Raw genomic sequence first — 20,445 nt, forward strand, 5'->3', positions numbered from 1 at the left:
CACTGAATGACGGAGGTGGGGGTGCTGCAGCACACACCCCAGGGCAATGGTGGTACAGGTTATATTATGGGCTCTGGAGTCAGTCTGTCTGGTGTTGGCCTGCCTCTGGCAGCCTTTGCTGGTTGCATAACTTGGCTATGTAATATGGCCTCTAGGCCTGTTTCCTCAGCTATAAAATAGGGACAATAATAGTATCTTCCTCATAGAGCCCTTAGGACAGCGCCTGGCATGAAGGTAGTGCTCTGTAAATGTTTGCTACTGCTTTTACAACTCTGATCGTTACTACAACCTTGGAAATGCACAGCTTTGGAGGATCAAGTGTCATACCCAGTCACCTGGGCTGAAAATATCAGAGAGTGCTTGGGGCCTTTAACTTGATTTGATTCCACAAGCATTTCTTCTGTGCTGGGCCCAGAACACATACGGATGATAGAGACAGGTTTCCTGCCCCTACAAAAGGTTGTGTGTGTGAGAGAGGCCGGCGGGCGGCACAGGAAGGACAACGTGCTCAGGCTTCACATGCCTGGGTTTGAATTCTGGGCTCAGCCATGGGGAAGCTCCTTACCTCTCTGAGCCTCAAGTTCTTCATGGGTAAAATGAGGGTAATTCTAACAGCATGCTTAGAATAAGCTGGTAGTAAGGACTAAATTAATGAATGCATTCAAGGGCCCTAGCGTAACACTTGAGGCAAATTAGGCACTCAGCGCATGCTCTCTGGTTGGCTGACTACTAACAGACTAGCAGGGCCAGCCAGCCATGCTGGGAAATGTGCTACAACACCCTCAGGACCCTGCTTTAAGAATGCACAGAGCTTGGAAATGAGAAAGAGACAGGATGGGGCTAGGCAGGGGACAGCAGAGAGAGGAGGTGGCATTCGGGTGGGACAGTAAAGGATACTAAGAATTGTCTGATAAAGCAGAAGAAGACAGGTTTTCCAGGCAAAAGGAAGGGTATGAGCAAAGGCACGGAGGTGGAAAAGAAGGGGCCTACTGGGGAAGGGGAGGGGAGAGGGCAGGAATGAAGGTGAGGATACGGAGAAAGGTAGCTGTGGAAGGTTCCTATGCCAACCATAGCATATTTTCTTGTTTATTTTGTAGGCATGATGTTTGGGACTGAGTGGAAGCTATTTCTGCAGTGGACATGGAAGCTGGCTTGGAGGGAGGGAGGCCTGGAAGGGAGTCCAGATCTGCAGACCCTCAGGCCCCTGGGAGCTGTCCTAGGCTGGTTTTACCTTTAGCCAGTGTCCCAGCCAGGCTCAGGCCCCAAGCACTCACCTACCTGACTTCCACTTCCTCCTGAGTTCAGCCCAGTCTCACATGGGAGGCAGCAGAGTAAGTAACCGATACTCTATTCAAATCCCTGCACCAGCACTGCCCAGCTCTGTGACCTTGGGCAAGGGACTTGTGCGTCTGTTTTCTCATCAGTGAAATAAAGAAAGAGGGGAAGAGAAAAGAGAAAAGCAAAGAAAAAAGAGAGAGAGACAGAAGGAAAGAAAGGAAAGAGAGAGAAAGAAAGAAAGAAAATAGTACTGACAGGATTGCATGGTTAGAAGGACTAGAATGAAAGAAACAAGGCTGGACATAGTGACTCACGCCCATAATCCCAGCACTTTGGGAGGACAAGACAGGAGGATCACTTGAGCCCAAGAGTTCGAGACTGGCATGGACAACAAGCGAGATCCCGTCTCTACAAAAAAACAATTTTTTAAAAAAATTAGCTGGTGTGGTGGCACACCCCTGTAGTCCCACTACTTGGGAGGCTAAGGTGGGAGGATTGCTCAGCCTACGAGGCTAAGGCTGCAATGAGCCATGATCACAGCATTGCACTCTGGCCTGGGTGAGACACAGTGAGACCTTGTGTTTGGTTTGGTTTGGTTTTGTTGACATGGAGTCTCACTCTGTCGCCCAGACTGGAGTGCAGTGGCGTGATCGGCTCATTGCAACCTTCACGTCCTGGGTTCAAGCGATTCTTCTGCCTCAGCTTCCTGAGTAGCTGGGATTACAGGCGTGCGCTAATACACTCGGCTAATTTTTGTATTTTTAGTAGAGATGGGGTTTCACCATGTTGGCCAAGCTGGTCTCCAACTCCTGACCTCAAATGATCCACCTGCCTCAGCCTCCCAAAGTGCTGGGGTTACAGGCATGAGCCACCATGCCCAGCCAGCCTTGCCTGGAATGTCATCTCGATGTTTTTTCCACTTCCCCCCACTCCAAGACTGACCACAAAATGGGATAACAATATGGCATCTCACCTACTTCTTTCCTCTTTTTAGTGCCTCTAGACAAGCCCACAGGGTCTTAGGTTTTTCTCACTAATTGTACAAGGAAACAAGCGTACTGACAATAGTACACATGGGGGTTTACAAGGGTTTAGAAAATCGTATAAACACTCTTGGTGTACAGCTTCAGAGTCAATCACCTCCCTAAACCCTTGGGCTGAGTTAGTAGCTGACTTGCAGTCCCCAATGCTTTTTTTGTTGTTGTTGAGATGGAGTTTTGCTCTGTCACCCAGGCTGGAGAACAGAGGTGCGATCTCAGCTCACTGCAACCTCCACCTCCCAGGTTCAAGCGATTCTCCTGCCTCAGCCTCCCAAGTAGCTGGGATTACAGGCACCTGCCATCATGCCCAACTAATTTTTGTATTTTTAGGAGAGATGGGGTTTCACCATGTTGGCCAGGCTGATCTTGAAATCCTGACCTCAAGTGATCCGCCCACCTGGGCCTGCCAAAGTGTTGGGATTACAGGCCTAAGCCACAGCGCCCAGCCTCCCCAATGCTCTTAAAGCGTGATCAATAGATGGGAAGGGCTGGTGTCAACTGTGCAGTGCTAACAGCAGCAGCGAACCTCTCTTGAGGGTTCTGAGCCAGGCGCTATTTAAGGAGGCCACATCCCTCACAGAAACATCCAGTCCCTGCACTGGCCCCATGGATACCTCCACTGCCAGGCACTCACCCTGTGTGGTCATTTCCCATGCTCACAAGTTCTGGCACTTGCCTTCGACTCTTCCTAGCGCAGGGAGCATTCCCTTCTCAGCCTGCAAAGGCATCAGCTAGCTACACTTTAGAGAGGTCTTGCGAGAAAATCTTAGGGCCTCTCCCTCAGTGCATGACCAGTCACCCATCCTGTTCCAGCCTGCTTCTCTTCCCCAGGCCTCACGCTCCTCCCACCTGTCCCCAGTGTGCTCTTCTGAGAAACACAACACATTTCCCTGCTGAGGGAGGCCAAAGGCTCCTGCTGTCTGCAGGACTGAGTGGCTGGTCCTTCCTGGGGGAGATCAGAGAGGGGAAGAGGCCAGTTCCTGGCAAAGGGCGCTCCCCAGGTGTCTGGGTCCCCCCTCCAGAGAGCTGCCTAGGACTCAGCAGAAGTTACTCAGCCCACAAATTCACACCCCTGGGGCTCTTACCCCTCTTTAAAGTTCTGGCTTTCAACAGAGCTTCTGCCATATTAACATGTCTTTCTTCTATTTCTCTTGTTCATTTTTTAAGCTAGTGTTCTTTAATCACTTTTTAACTATTTTAACCATTTTCCCTCCAGTATAATCAATTTTCTAGGCTTTTAAAATTTCTGAAAATCTTTTTCTGCTCTTTTTCTGTTCATGTTCACCTTTTATCCTTTTTGTTTTTCTAATCTTGATTCTTTTTAATTCCAGTTTTTTGGTTTCAAAGCTTCTTTAAACCTTTGTATTTATTTGTTGCATTTTAATCATTCTTCATATGGTTCATTTCTTTTCCCTTAGCTTGTATACAACAATCCTACTTTAACTTTTTAACTGTTCCTGTTGGCCATTTTAACTATCATAATTTAATTTGCTATACCTTGCTAGGTTTCTCGGATATTATTTACTTTTTAAAATTTTAATAGCTTTATTGAGATATAATTTGCATAACACACAATTCATCAATTTATCTGTACAAGTCAATGGTTTCTTACTACATTCACAGGCCCCTGCATCCATCACCAATCAATTCTAGAACATTCTCATCACCTCAAACCCTTTCTCACTCCTGTCTCCCTGCACCCCTCCCCTAAGCACTCACTAATCTACTTCCAGATTCCCCCATTATGGACTTTCCTATAAATGGAACCATACAGTCATGGCCTTTCATGACTGACCATGCCTTCGCCATCGAATGGTCTTGGCACCTTTGCCGAGAATCATTTGACCATAGATGTGTGGTTTATTTCCGGACTCTCAGTTCTATTTAGTTATCTGTCTACCCTTGTGCCAGTATCACACTGTCTCCATTACTACTGCTCTGCAGTAAGTTTAAAAAGCAGGAAGTGTGAGTTCTCCTACTTTGTTCTTCTTTTTCGGGATTGTTTTAGCTCTCTGGGTCCCTTTGCATTCCCTGTGAATTTTAGCATCAGCCTGTTAATTTCTGTGGAGGAGTCAGTCGGGATTCTCACACGGACTGTGTGGCATCAGTAGATTCGTCTGGGGAGTATCACCTTCTTAATACTGTGAAGTCTTTGGATCCAGGAACCTGGGATGTTTTCCATTTACATAAATCTTAACTTTCAGCAACATTTTGTAGTTTTAACAGCATATATGTTTTGTACTTCTTTTGTTAAATATATTTCTGAATTATTGTGAACAAAATTGTTTTCTTAATTTCATTTTCAGATTGTGCACGGTGGGTCTATAGAAACACAATGGACTTCTGTATACCGATCTTATGTCCTGAAATCTTACTGAACTTTTTTTTTTTAAGAGTCACAGGGGCAACAGCTCTGAGAAGAGTCGATCTCATTTACAGCTACTTCACCCCACAGCCCTTTCAATGCTGAACTTCTGACAACCTGAAAAACCCAGCCAGTTGACCGCCTCAGTCATTAGCCCCAGGGAGCACAATTTCTGTGAGTTGTTTCCAACTGTGATCATTTTCCGACAGACTACTGAGTTAACTTCTACTTCTCTTTCTTTTCTCAGCACAATTTAATAAACACAGGATGACTGGTAAACACTTGAAGAAAACAATCCAAATTTGCAAAACAGATCAGTTCAGCGGGGCTGTTTACATTACCGAAGTTTTTTTGCTTTTTGGAAAACAGATCACTGAAGCCTTCTGTGCAGTGAAATATGCATTTGAAATAAGCCTAAATCCAAATTCGTTGTTTAAGGAGTTTTAGAAATAATTCATATACTAGATCCAGGTATATCTGTAAATTTAAATGAAATAATACATCATCTTTATTTATTATTTGAGCTTTGTCTCCTCCATAATGCCTTAGAGGGAAGGTTTTATGTTAATTTTGCAAACTGGAAAGACAAAGCTCAAGGCAAGAAAACCCTGAAAACTGCCTTCATCCCTTGCCTCCTGCGCATGGAAAGTAACTGAAGCGGCACTTAGTTAAATGAAATTAAATTTGCTCAGCATCTGCTTAGCGCCTATTCTGTTCCAAGCAGACACCGTACAGCCTTTAAAAAGGACGTAAAGCATGTAAAGCGTGTGGTCACCACCCTGAAGGAGCTCATGAGCTAGCTGGAAAGAACTCCCACAGATAAGTAACTGGGCTATGGCGTGCCATGGAAGTGAGGGAACGACTCACCAGGAGCCCAGGTTTCCAGCCGCAGCAGCAGAGAGGTGGGCGACAGTGTGGGCAAAGACATCATCCCTCCAGCCATCAGAATGGCTCCTTGTGCATGCGTGTGACAATCTGAACACCCTGACCGTCATCATCTTGGTGCCTGCTGCCTTAACGCAGCACAAGGAGCCAAAACCACCACTGTCTGCGCTGTAAGTCATGCTAATCTTTCTTCTGGAAAGTCCTCTTGTCCCAGCCCCAGGCCTCAAGATGATGGAAACCACTCACTGGGCAATGGGTCCTATGCATGAACTTACTTTCAAGGGTCAGGCAAATGACATACCAGCATGAAGCAGGCCGCAGGCTACACAATGGGAAGCGGGTGTCTGTGGTGAAACGGGAAGGTGAGCCCCTCCGAAATGGGGCAGCTCCCTCTGCCTAGCCAACTGCTAATAAAGGAATAAAGTTCAATGTTTCCTAATTGTATTTTTACAGAGAAGTTGACAGTCAGACTTTTTAGGTGAAACTTTCTAATTTTTAAATGCCGGCAACAAATTCAATACAAACAAACACTGTGAGCCAAACAAAACACACAGCTAGATTGGGCCTGTGTGTTATCAGCCTGTGGCCCTGCTCTATGTCTACTGTCATCTGTAAGTCTCACAATACCCTGGAAAGTGGGTACTATTACCCCCTAGATAATTCAGATGAGGAAACTGAGGTATACAGAGGTCAAATCACTTGCTGAAGGTCACCTTACCAGACAGTGATGGAACAAGAATTCTAACTCAGGGCTGTCTTACTCCCAAGTCCATTCAGGTGTGAGGTGTTAGTTTCAAGTTAGTTTGGTTAGTTTAAATTTCCAGGGACCTTAGGCTAGGGAGAATCCTTTCTCTACAGTTGCCTGTCTAGCAAAAAACGTTCTTTAAGGAACTAAGGTTCCTCCTTAGTTTCTCTTTACTTTAAATATAAATTACTTCTCTTCTCCTTAACACCTTTCTTCCAACAGGACAGAAAATAAAAATGATTAACAGCTCCACAGGCCATGAGTATTTAGGCATTCAGGCCATTAGACTTCAAAATCAAATACTGAGGGCTGAGTGCAGTGGCTCACGCCTGTAATCCCAGCACTTTGGGAGGCTGAGGCGGGCAGATCACCTGAGGTCAGGGGTTCAAGACCAGCCTGGCCAACATGGTAAAACCCCACCTCTACTAAAAATACAAAAATTAGCTGGGTGTGGTGGTGCACGCCTGTAATCCCAGCTACTTGGGAGGCTGAGGCAGGAGAATCACTTGAACCTGGGAGGCAGAGGCTGCAGTGAGCCAAGATCATGCAATTGCACTCCAGCCTGGGCAATAGAGAGAAACTCTGTGTCAAAAAAAGAAAAGAAAGAAAAGAAAAGAAAAGGTCAAATAGTGAGGAATCACCTAACAGTTAAGTCCCCAGGACACCTCTCAGTTCCATGAGCCTTTTTTCTTCCTTGCCACAGGACCCAACAATCTTTTCTATTTTCCTCTCTACTTAAAGGCTGATGCTACCACACTTTTCCTCAAGGAGTTCCAGTCATTCAATCAATCACACATTTACTCAGCACTGAGAATGTGTTAAGCACTAGGAACTCAAAGATGAGATTTTGCTCTAGGAAGGTTTCCTTACCTCCCAGCTGCTCCTTCTTTGTTTATATACCTGTGGTATTGTAATTATCTGTGTGTTACCATCTCCTCCACAAGACTTTTCTCAGACACAGGGAAGCCAGACAGGTGGCCAATGCTTCCATTAACTAAGCTAGGAAATAAAGGAAGAGACAAGCTTCCCTAGATGGGCAGTTCACAGTCTCTTGATAAATACACCTGCCTACCTTCTGCAGGGCACTGAGCCCCACCCTGGGGGTGCTGTGGGTCTGTCCTCATTCAGCACACACTCTCCCGAGGAGCGTGAATGAAGTCAGTCTCCACAGGCAACTTGCTATGCCCACAAAGTCAAGCACACAGGCTATAAGCAATCTTTTCTTGTACACCTTTTGGGTTTCCTTGGAATTAATAACTGCACTTTTTGCCATTTGCTTGGTTTTTTATGTGCATGTCACTAACTCTAAGGATTCTTTATTTTTCAGTTTCTTCTGCTCCCTACTTTATTTCAGTATCCTGTGTTTGTTTGTTTTTCTTATGAATTTTCCTGAAATATTCAGGGAGGCATTAAAATGCTGCCCAAAGCCCTGTGTTTTGGAAGTGGGGAGGAGGAAGGGAGAAGTTACCATCAGGTGGGCTTCCATGAAGAGGGAGCTTGCAGGGGCTATTTCGTTGGGAAAACCCCCAAATCTCAGTATCTGGAGGATTTTTCTCATGGACTGGTCAGTTTCTTCAGAAAAAGAAGTCTCCAGCCTCTGGCCTAGGAAACCATAAGTCTGGCTGTTAGTGTTGGAGGCGCCAAATGGTTCTAGGAGCCCATGTTCCCTTTTGGAAGCTACTGGAGAATGCACATCAAACGACAGACTAAAACAAGAGACGGCCAAGCTGGGAGCAGCAGCTGGGAAACTCTCATGTAGCAAGACTGTCACAGAGCCCTCATTTTTGGCACAGTGCCCAATCTCCAGCTTGGTCTCATATCTTTGAGCCTAGAAACCCTCTGGCATGCTCTCTAGAGACAACACCAGACTTCTGTCTCTGTGGGGAAGGGCCTCTTACAGGGTTGCAACTTCTCACACAGACCATTAACCAATTCTCTTGTTTCTAGCCCTATCCATACTTATGCTTTCAAAGGCACCCAGTATCCCCAAGTTTTAGTTGATTTCAAGTTCTGAGGTGTCAGTTTTTGGCTATCACCCTTCACAGGCACTTAGCTTTCCCAGTCTGGTCAGTCAATCGCCATTTGCCTATCTGCCTTTGAGCACCCAAATGTCATCACCAGCTCTCCCTTTTGTCATTTCCCGTCCTGTTTTCTTTGTAGTTGAAAGTTTACTCCTCTTATATCTCTTTTCATCACTATGGTGAAGTTTGGGTGGAGTGCAGATAAATGCATATATTCCAACTATCACCTTTTACTGAGAACTCCGACCCGCAGCTTTTAAAATGATTCTGGTTAATCAGGAGGAGTAAAAAGGATGGGACAAAAATCAAGAATAGATAAAAATAACCGGACTTGGTGGCTCACGCCTATAATCCCAGCACTTTGGGAGTCCAAGGCAGGAGACCACTTGAGCCCAGGAGTTCAAGACCAGCCTGGGCATGATAGCAAGACTTCGTCTCTACTGAAAATAAAAAGAAATTAGCCCAGCATGGTAGGGTGTGCCTGTAGCCTCAGCTACTCATGAGGCTGAGGCAGGAGGATTAGCTTGAGCCTGGGAGATCAAGGCTGCAGTGAGCCATGGTTGTGCCACTGCACTCCAGCCTGGGAAACAGAGCAATACCCTATCTAGGAAAAAAATATTATGAAGGCTGGAGTGTAATGGCATGATGTCGGCTCACTGCAACCTCCGCCTCCCAGGTTCAAGCGATTCTCCTGCCTCAGCCTCCTGAGTAGCTGGGATTACAGGCGCGTGCCACCACGCCTGGCTAATTTTTTGTATTTTTAGTAGAAATGTGGTTTCACCATGTTAGCCAGGCTGGTCTCCAACTCCTGACCTCAGGTGATCTGCCCACCTGAGCCTCCCAAAGTGCTGGGATTACAGGCGTGAGCCACCGTGCCCAGCCTAAGGAAGGTTTTTAAAGTTTCACAGTATGCTCCTTAAGTTAACCTTTCTTAGAAGGCTCAGATCCTACCTCTGCTGAGTACTGATTGTTTAACCTTCTGTAAGTTACTCAGCATCTCTTCACTTTAATTTTCTTACATATAAAATGGTGACAATGCCACCAACTTTACAGGGCTAGATAACAAGATGATGCAATACAGAGTAGGCACTTCACAAAGGCAGGCTAAAGAATGATGAGTGGCTAGCAGTGGTGGCCCACACCTGTAATTCCAGCACTTTGCAGGGCTGAGGCAGGTGGATCACTTGAGTCCAGGAGTTTGAGACCAGCCTGGGCAACATAGCGAGACTCTCTCTCTACAAAAAAATACAAAAATTGGTCGGGTGTGGTGAGGCTGAGGTGGGAGGATCGTTTGAGCCCAGGAAGTGCAGATTTCAGTGAGCTGAGATGACGCCACTGCACCCCAGCCTGGGCAACAGAGAAAGACCCTGACTCAAAAAAAAAAAAAAAAAAAAAAAAAAAAAAAAAAAAAAAAAAAAGAGGCTGAGCATGGTGGCTCACGCTTGTAATCCCAGGACTTTGGGAGGCCAAGGTGAGTGGATCACCCGAGGTCAGGAGTTCAAGACCAGCCTGGCCAGCATGGTGAAATCCTGTCTGTACTAAAAATACAAAAAATTAGCCAGGCGTGGTGGCGGGCACCTGTAGTCTCAGCTACTCGGGAGGTTGAGGTTGAGGCAGGAGAATTGCTTGAACCCGAAAGGCAGAGGTTGTAGGGAGCAGAGATTGCACCACTGCACTCCAGCCTGGGCGACAAGAGCGAGACTCTGCCTCAAAAAAAAAAAAAAAGAAAAGAAAAGAAAAAGAAGGAGACTACGAGTGGCTTAGTATAAGGAGGAAAAGATGAACTTGTTTATTTGGGCATGTGATAAAACTATGATTTTGGAGGACACCACAGAGATGTTTGCTGGAAGTTTGTTCAGCAAACATTTTCTAGGCACTTTTTATATGGACAGTCCTGAGCTGAGCCAGGCTCTGAGGCGCAGAGTTAAATAAATATGTGAAATCATTATGCCGCAAGGCAGAATGTGATCAGAGAGAGAGGCTGAAGCTTAGAAGAGAGAAGTGAGAGCCAGCCAGCCAAGGGAACAGAAGCTGAGACTCTGCGTTACCTTTCTTTGTCTTACAAGGTCCACATTCAGGGTGGATCTCTTGCAAGCGAAGAGACACCACCTTGGCTAGCCCGGCGTTCAGCATATACTGGTACAGACGCTTAAATGTCCTTTCGCACAGCCCCTGCCAAAACACAATTTAAAGGCTACTATTAGACACAGCAAGATGTCTGAAATGACTAGAAAGTCATGTAAATGAACACAAGTTCAGGACCTGAATTAATTGATTATCTTGAGGTACACTAATGACGAAAGCCTGCCAAGCTACCTTGTTAAGGGACCAAAACAAGGTCCAGAGCAGGATATAAACGATTCTACTTTTCGATTAGAGAGGGGGAAAGATTCACTTCGCCAGATCCTGGAAGGGTGCGCAGGCGTGGGAATGAGGCAGGCAGGAGTGGAGGAGTGGGGACTGAAGACTTCATCTGATACCTTTTCATGTTGTTTTGATCTTTTAACCATGTAAGTGTATTACTAATACAAACACACACATAGATACACACACTCCTGTCCCCCACGGGCAGGAGAGGAAAAAAAAGGGGAAAAAATAGGTTAAAAAATTTTACAGGCTGGGTGCAGTGGCTGACACCTGTAATCCCAGCCCTTTGGGAGGCCGAGGTGGGCAGATCACTTAAGGCCAGGAGTTTGGACCAGCCTGGCCAACATGGCGAAACCCCATCTCTACTAAAAATACAAACATTAGCTGGGTGCGGTGGCATGTGCCTGTAATCCTAGCTACTCAGGAGGTTGAGGGTGAGAACTGCTTGAACCAGGAGGCGGAGGTTGCAGTGGGTTGAGACCGCACTACTGCACTCCAGCCTGGGTGACAGAGTGAGACTCTGTTTCAAAAAAAAAAAAAAAATTGTAAAAATTTCAATGTGGTCTGTGAAGTTATAACAGAATGATAATGGGTATTTCCATCTCATCACTCCTATTTTTGCAAGGCTGAAAACCAAAATGATCCTAGGAACATCTCCCCTGCAGGGGTGACCAACAGCAGCCTCCAGTGCAGGCAGTGCTTTTAAAATTGATACAATGTTTTTCTTCAAGAAAGTAATTTAACTGCCAATATTGAAAAGTGAGCGATTTCACATAAAAAAAGACCTAGATTCTGGCTTCTCTTGAAAGGCTAGGACTGTAGCTCCTCACAGCAACAGTGAACAGAAGCCTCGATCAGCTGCTCTTCAGCAGGGCCCGCCCGGCTCCAGGGGGCCACAGCATTTGCACTCCCCCATCAGACCCTCCGACAATGAAACTGAAGGTCAGTTGCCATTTATCACCATTTTTGTGCTGGTTTTCTCTAATGGTAGTTAAGACAAAAGTTAATTTCTTAAACCTATCCTGTATCAAAAATTTATTTTATACATGGCCCATTTTGCTTGTGGGTATCACCCTCCTGGGCACTGCTGCCATGTGATTTTGCAGCCCCTGGCAGGTTACCATGGCTCCCAGAGAAGGAGCGGATGACAGGAGGCACTCGTGACTGAGAGCTGTTCACTGAGTCTTACAGCTTTCCTCTTACACTCTGGGGGAGAGACAGGGAGCAAATGTCTGTGGGCTGCCGCCGCCACATATGTGTGGTTACCTCCCAGGCTAACCAGCACTCCAGCCCTTGGGTGGAAGAACATATGGCTATCAAAACAATACAGATGACTCACATATGGCTCATTCAAAGCCATGGCTTGTACATGGCATTTATCGTTAATCTAGCCGTGCCCCCAGCATCATAAAAAGACCCCATGGAAACTCATCCATCAGATCCCAGCCCTTGATATATGGCACTAAGCCCTGGACCATCCTAAGAGGGGAAGGATGATGTAGTCTTGCCTTCTGAGGGGCTGCCATCAATGACTTGCACAATCTGGCCAGCAAAAAGAGAAAGAGGCAGTGAGTCTTCGTACCAAATCCCCCCAAAAGGCAGCATCCATATTCATGGCCTCGGCTTCATCTATAGGCTAATTATTCACTGAATCCTGCTCAGCTCTCTGTGACCCCAATTTCCAGCTGTTGACTAGACATCACCAGGGGATAGTCATGGAAGATCTTCATACCCAATATGCCTGAAACTCAGATTTGTCCGGTGCCTCCTCCTCACCCAAATCTGCTCCTCTTTCTGACCTATTTATTCAATTCCCATTCAGCAAATATTCACTGAGCCTCTACAGGGGGCCAGGCACTGTCTTCATCGTGGGGGCTCGCAGTGAGTAAGCAGACATGATCCCTGCCTCACAAGCCTGCCTTTGCGCTGCCTCAGTGAGCAGCAACCACTCCAGCGAAATGCACTGGCTTCATCTCCAGATCCTCCTTCTTCAGTCACCTCTACATCCCAGTGCAGGCACTCACCACGTCCTGTTAGTTTCACCTTCAAAATGTTTCTCAAACAATTCCAGCCCTCATGGCCACAACCTCGCCACCTTCTTCCCATCCCCTTCCCTCCACCAGCTCATCTGCCTAGACTGCAACCTCCACCTCCCAGGCTCAAGCGATTCTCTGGTCTCAGTCTCCCGAGTAGCTGGACTGGCGCATACCACCACCCCTGGCTAATAACTTCTTCATTTCTACAAGGTCAGCAGCAGTGCATAAGGCTAAAGTTTCAAGGCTAAAGTCCCCACTCCTCAGCCAGCACTCCAGTCCTTTCTGATTGGGCCCCTACCTTCCTATCCAGCCACACAATGTGCCGGCTGCCCTCTGGATTACTGCCCACTTCTAAGCATGTTGCATGGCCTTCCACAACTCATGCCTTTGCACCAACTCTTCTCCTTTCCCTCAAATGCCACTTCCTCTCTGTCTATGTGGGGAAAAGCCTAGCTCAACTGTGCTTTTGGCATAGCTCTTCGAGGCTTTCCCCAGTTCTCTAAAGAAAGCACCCCTTTCCCTCTACTGGCGCGGCTACATCCTTCCAGGTATGTGTTCACACGCCTGCCCTTCTGATTAGACAGCTCCACGACAGTGTGAGACCTGTCATCCTGGCTAACTTTCACCATTTTATTGTGGAACACAGTTCTAACTCAACATACACACTCCCTGAAGTATTTGTTCAATGAATAAGTGAAAGGCTATCCAGTAACAGTCAAGGCTTGCTGCTAACACAGTCCACAGGGCTGACCTGAAACCAGACTAGCCCTGTCTCCCTGCCCCCGAGTGACTTGGTAGGAGAGAGGGTTTCAATCGCCAGAGTCTGCATGGGCTGGACAAGTAACATTAATCCACGCGGTGGCCAGGTATTTGTTTATTAAGCCGGTAGGAAATTCCTTCGTTTCTGCCAGGGTTTCCTGAGAGGCCTTCTCCGTCTACCTTTGATTTTCTACTCTGATAAACTCAGACACAGAGAAGCAAAACAGTTCTCCCCTACTACAAACAGCAGTGCTCATGGAGTGACAAATGGCCCTGCCTCCCTGCCTCGTGTCTGAGAGGTGACAGGAAGCAGGTGGACTGCGGGGGACCCAGCCAGTGCACAACTAGTTCCAGCTAACTGCTGTCAGGAGAGATGGCAGGCCCAGGCTTCTCATTTCTCGAGACAGACTGGAAACCTAGATTTTTATGGAAAGTCTCAATTTCTTAAAAAATGCTAGGTCAAATTTATTTTTAACAGACCAAGTCTGGCCCACAAGCCTCCAGACTGTAACCACTGCTTTAAAAAGGCTTAGGCAGGCAGTGAATCTAGCAATGCGCAAGACACCTCCTCCCGCTGTGAACAATGAAATCAGAGAACTCCACTGATGCAACGCCGGGAAAGAACAAGGACTGTCCTGGTGCCTGCGGTCAGACTGAAGACCACTCATTAGGGGACTAACTACTAGTCACCAAAGAGCCTGACTTCAAATGTTCAGTTTTAAGTTTTGGTTTCACCTACAGGGCAATCTTGTTTTCCTCCCATCTCTAACGTTGGCTCTTTCCTGACTTGCACTGAAACCTTCCAATCAGATTGGAAGCAGCTCCCCTCCGCCTTTCTCCCTCTCGCGGTCCCTTCGCCACAGCCTCTGCTCTGGGGCCCAAAGATGAAGCAGGTCAACAGCTGCCTTCCTCCCTGCGTCCTCTCCCCTCCCCCTCAGGACAGCCGCTCTGCTATTTCAGTACAAAACCACTGGGAACAAGATCATAAGCTTGATTACAGAAGTAAACCTAAATGCCACGTTTTTCTATTCCGTCTGAACTTTGATAATAGGTCCTAGAATGAACTCCAGGGGAAAAATGGAAGTCAGGCAAAGGCAAGAATTTAAATGAAGGACAAAGCACTCTCTCATTCTAAAAAAACAGCTGGGTGCAGTGGCTCAGGCCTGTAATCCCAGCACTTTGGGAAGCTGAGACAGAAGGATACTTGAGGTCAGGGGTTCAAGACCAGCTTGGCCAACATGGTGAAACCCTGTCTCTAATAAAGATATGAAAATTAGCAGGGCGTGGTGGCAGGCACCTGCAATCCCAGCTACTTGGGAGGCTGAGGCAGGAGAATCACTTGAACCTGGGAGGCGAGGGCCGCAGTGAGGCGCTGTCGCACCACCATACCTCAGCCAGGGCAACAGAGCAAGACTCCGTCTCAAAAAAGAAAAGAAAAAAACAACAAACAAAGGAAAATCTCATTTGCATCAAATCCAGAATAGGGCTTTGGGTTGCAATTCATTCATCTATGCCTGACAAGACCTCCCAGCTATGGTACAGATCGCACCCAGCCCCGCCCGTGGGAAACCCCAGGCTCACCAGCTCTTCCCTCAGCTTTCCCAGCGTCTCTATGTGGTTAGTCCGCGTGCTCAGCATGACCGAAAGCTTCTCCATGAGGATGTCATATTTGCTCCTCCTGCAAGAAACACCAAGCAATTCGTTTTTTCAAACCTGTTGCTGAAGTCAATATTTACTGCCTGTTTCTTAAAGATGACAAAGCAAGACTTGACTTAATCATTTAACAATAAATAACAGAATCTTTTAGGTCTCAAAGATCATCCAGCCCAACTCCTACCTTCTACAGGTGGAGAGACTGTGGCTGTGAGAGGTTCTGTCACATCTAAGGTCACCTTTCTAGAGGCAATGTATAGACTAGACTCTAGGACTAAAACTTGCATGACATGTTTCTGTAAAACACCTTTCATTTTTACAATACTTTTAAGTTTAGGAAGTATCACACATATCTTCTTACAAATCACTTGGTGAGGGGCCGGGCAAAATCCCAGCACTTTGGGAGGCCAAGGCAGGCAGATCGCTGGAGGTCAGGAGTTCGAGACAAGTCTGGCCAACATGGTGAAACCCTATCTCTACTAAAAATACAAAAATTAGCCAGACGTGGTGGCAGGCGCCTGTAATCCCAGCTACTTGGGAGGCTGAGGCAGGAGAATTGCTTGAATCTGGGAGGTGGGGGTTGCAGTGAGCCGAGATCGCACCACTGCATTCCAGCCTGGGTGACAGAGCGAGACTCCATCTCAAAGAAAAACAAAAAACAGATCACTTGGTGAGGAAGGATGGGGGTTATTCTACAAAGTTAACACTCTTTACTGAAGTTCAGGCTGGAGACACAAACCTAGGTCTTCTTCCTCTAAAACCAGTCCTCTCCTCATTCACTGGGACGCCACTCTGATTCTGAAGCTCCGATTCCTGCTCCTGACTACACTGGCGTGGCAGAGCCTACCTTCCATCTCATTTCTACTGTGAAGCGGATGTCATGATCAATGCTTCCAAGCTAACGGCCAGCAAAGGAAGCTATTTTAAAACACTGAGGGCCCTTGACTGTGTAAGTCTAGGGGGAGCTCAGGGAGGGGTGCAGGGAGAAATCTTGTGGCCAGTTCAGCTGGACAAGCACAGCTTGGCTTGACTTACAGTCCTAGGCGGAGGGACAGCACAAGTATGGGATCCAGAGACTACACCCACTTCCCCATCTGTACTGCCTCTCAATGAATGAAAGAATAAATGGAGGGACAGAAAGTTAATGCATATGAGCCACTCTGCATAGGAGGCACTGTGTCACCGCCATTTAATACAAGAGGCAATGGTGGTTCAAAGAGGTCAAGTGACTGCCCAGGTGAGGGGCAAAGATGGAAATACAGATCTTGACTTAATCCAGTGTTCTCTCTCCTACCCCACAGCTGCCACTCTGTGTTCTCGGGCTGAGCAAAGCCTATACACAAGTGAAGAGTTTGGTGAGACAGTTACTTAACCAATAGATAGTATGACCCAATTAAAATGTGAATTCATAAAAGATGCTTCTCTCTAATACTGTACAGTTGGCTCTTGGACAACATGGGTTTGAACTGGCTGGGTCCACTTATACACAGATTTTTTTTCATATTTATTGAAAAAATATATTAGAAAATATATAAAAATACATTAGAATTTTTGGAGATTTGTGACAGTTTGAGAAAACTCATAGACAAACTGTATAACGTTAAAAATATTGAAAAAATTAAGAAAAAGGTATGTCATTACTGCATAAAATATAGGTGGATACTATTTTATCATTCATTACCATAAAATATACACAAATCTATTATAAAAAGTTAATCAAAACTTATGCAACGATTTACAGACCATACATGGTGCCATTTGCAGTGGAGGAAATGTAAACAAACATGAAGATGCAGGATGAAATCAAATCTGCATAAAATTAACTGTAATACACAGTGTACTACTGTTAATAACTTCGTAGCCACCTCCTGTTGCTATTGTGGCAAGCTTAAGGGTTGTGAGTATCGGCTTAAAAATGCCATATGATGGGCCGGATGTGATGGCTCACGCTTGTAATCCTAGCACTTTGGGAGGCCGAGGTGGGCGGATCACCTGAGGTCAGGAGTTCGAGAACAGCCTGACCAACATGGTGAAACCCCATCTCTACTAAAAATACAAAAAAATTAGCCAGGCGTGGTGGCACATGCTTGTAGTACCAGCTACTTGGGAGGCTGAGGCAGTAGAATTGCTTGAACCTGGGAGGCAAAGGTTGCAGTGAGCCGAGATCGTGCCACTGCGCTCCAGCCTAGGCAACCGAATGGGACTGTCAAAAAAGAAAAAAAAAAAAAAGCCGTGTGATGCTCATCTCATCTCTGTGTGAGTAGTTCCTCTCTAGTAAATTACTTGTTGCAGTAAAAAGTGATCTCTTCTGAGGTCGGGAGTTCAATAACAGCTTGACCAACATGGAGAAACCCTGTCTCTAAATACAAAATTAGCTGGGCTTGGTGGTGCATCGCTTGATCCCTGGAGGCAGAGGTTGTGGTGAGCGGAGATCGCACCATCGCACTCCAGCCTGGGCAACAAGAGCGAAACTCCGTCTCGAAAAAAAAAGGTAATCTCTTGCAGTTCTCACGTATTTTTCCTCGTGTTTAGTGCAATACCATAAACCTTGACTAACACCATGGGACCCACAAAAAGTGCCACTAGTGATGCTGGAAACGCTCCCAAGAAGCAGAGAAAAGTCAAGACATTTCAAGAAAAAGTTACATTGCTTGACATGTACCGTAGAGTAAGGTCTGCAGCTGCGGCTGCCCGCCATTTCAGACAATTTATCTTGTTAACAGACAATGTAAACTTATGATATCAATAAATACAGTACAGTGTTGTAAACGTATTTTCTTAATAACATTCTCTTTTCTGTAGTTTACTTTATTGCAATAATACAAGAACAGGCTATAACACATGGAACAAAATATGTGTTAACTAACTTTATATTATTGGTAAGGCTTCTGATCAACAGTAGGCTATTAGTAGTTAAGTTTTTGGGGAGTCAAAAGTTATGTGTAGCTGGGCACGGTGGCTGACGCCTGTAATCCCAGCACTTTGGGAGGCCAAGGCAGGTGGATCACTTGAGGTCAGGAGTTCGAGACCAGCCTGGCCAACATGGCAAAACCCTACTAAACTCTACTAAAAATAAGAAAATTAGCCGGGTATGGTGGCAGGTGCCTGTAGTCCCAGCTACTCGGGAGGCTGAGGCAGAAGAATGGCTTAAATCTGGGAGGCAGACATTTGACAGAGGTGCAGCAATGATGATTTTCACTCCTGGAGATCCGCAGTCAATAAAGAGTCTACCCATATGTGTCGAGCACTTTCTTTGGCCCAACCCATGTGCACTGTAAACTTTAACATTTATATGTAATCATTCCCCCTACTTTTGGAGGATGCACCTCCCCTCCCCACTATCCCTCATTGCTGCCTACCTCCACCCCAGAGAGCTACTGGCCAGGTACTGAGGGGCTCAGGGCTTCCTCAGCTAAGGGCTGCTCTTCCCAGGCCCTGCACCAGCTTGACCTTTTCCCATTCTGGCTTCTGCCCCTCCCACAAAAAAGGGCATGAGGTTGTGCAGTGAGGGCTGAGACCTCTGCAGAGTGGTGAAACTTTTCTGTCCCTCATTCCGATGCCAGGTAATTAGGTCACCCCAATGGCAAGGATGAAGAAGTCAGAGATAACCTATTCACTCCCCCAGTCTCCCTGGTCCTCAGAAGGGAATGTGTGCATTTTACCAGTTTGCTGTATCATCTGGACAACAATATCCTGCTAAAATAGCAATATCACACATTGTTATCGCTTAGCAGAACCTTGCCATCTTGTCCATATAGGTTATTATGGTTGAGTGCTGCAGAACATCCAATTTGAAACTGACGTAATTCAACTACAATTCTGCCACCACAAGAAATCAAATCTGACTTACTTTTATTTTTACATCTCCCCAAAATGTCACCAAAATGTTAATGGTTCCTACTGTTAGCTGTGAAGTTACAGATTTATTTTTCCTTCTTTTCTGTATTGTTTCCTGGTTTTCTAAACAAGCAGGACTTATTTTCACAAAAAAACAATAACAAATACCATTTTTTAAAAAGCTATGGTCATATTCTAATTTGGCTTCTATTATTATTTTTTTAAGAGACAGGGTCTCACTCTGTCACCCAGGCTGGAGTATAGCAGTGCAATCATGGCTCACTGCAGCCTCAAATCCCTGGGCTCAAGCGATCCTCCCACCTCAGCCTCCTGAGGAGTTGGGATTACAGGTGTGCACCACCCCGCCCAGCTAATTTTTTATTTTTATAAAGATGCCATCTTGGTATATTGCCCAGGCTGGTCTGGAACTCTTGGCCTCAAACAGTTCTCCCACCTCAGCCTCCCAAAGGGCTATTATTACAGGTATGAGCCACTGTACCCAGCTGCCCCTACAATTTTTAAAGCATACTACACATGGCTGCAACTAAAAAACCTAATGTTTTGATCACTACAAACCATACCTGTCCACATGAAACCGGTTCAGTAGGAGGAGGATTGAGTGTTGCTGGGCTCCAGTGGGTAATCGGATCACATGAGACTGCATAGTAATCAGCCCGTTTTTGTTCAAAATTTTTCTGTGATAGTGCAGCTTCCCAGCATCAACCCTGAAGGAGAAAAGGAGCCATGTTATTTGCTTTGCTGGTAGCTTTATCAATGTATAGAGTCTCTCACTTGGACATAAACACCAGAGACACAAACCTCCTGTCCAGCCAACCTAAGAAACAGTCACTGTGAGACCACGGCCTTGAAACAAAAAGCCATGCCTCAGGGAAGACACCGCAGCAGGCCCCTGCATTTGGGGTTCAGGGTGCAATGATGTATAATTTAAAGCAGAGAAGCAAATCCTCTCACTTACTTGAAAGCAGTGGTGTGAAGGTCTCGCTGGAGCTCCCCTTGCCACCTGGACCGGCCTAGCCGTTCCAGGATGCAGTAGGAGAAGTCGGGCAGCTTCAGGTCCGGATCCCCCTCCTGGCCTATCAAGGCCCTGTACCGCATGGCCTGGGAGGCAACAATAATCAGTTTCTTCCCCCACCTGCAAATCGGAAACAATCGCATGAAGAAATAAGTTTAACTGATTTTAGGAAAACTGACATAAGGAAAAGAAATGTGCAGAATCCTCATTTTCTGCTTCTTCTAGTTCACAAGACCCCAAAATTAAGTTAAGCAAGTTTTCAGTCTTAGAAGTGTAGTGTGCTAAAAAAGACAATAATAATAATAATAATAATAATAAAATAGTGTAGTGTGCTGAAGGAACAGAGCCAATCTTATTTCCTTGCTGAAAGTCTTTCAGGGCTCGCCAAGGTGCTCAGGTCAAATCCAACTCCTCATCCCGCTCCTC

General features: G+C 46.1%; 1 protein-coding gene across 1 annotated transcript in view; it reads right to left on the minus strand.

Moving 5' to 3' along the window:
• Positions 1-20,445, minus strand: part of GTF3C1 (general transcription factor IIIC subunit 1) — an 89,860-nt gene that overhangs the window by 58,138 nt on the left and 11,277 nt on the right. The window contains 4 exon segments of the mRNA NM_001131080.1: positions 10,383-10,506; positions 15,078-15,174; positions 19,568-19,711; positions 19,963-20,139. Coding sequence (NP_001124552.1) covers positions 10,383-10,506; positions 15,078-15,174; positions 19,568-19,711; positions 19,963-20,139 — 542 coding nt within the window.

Source organism: Pongo abelii, chromosome 18, assembly GCF_028885655.2.
Source record: "Pongo abelii isolate AG06213 chromosome 18, NHGRI_mPonAbe1-v2.0_pri, whole genome shotgun sequence".
NCBI classification, from domain to species: Eukaryota; Metazoa; Chordata; class Mammalia; order Primates; family Hominidae; genus Pongo; species Pongo abelii.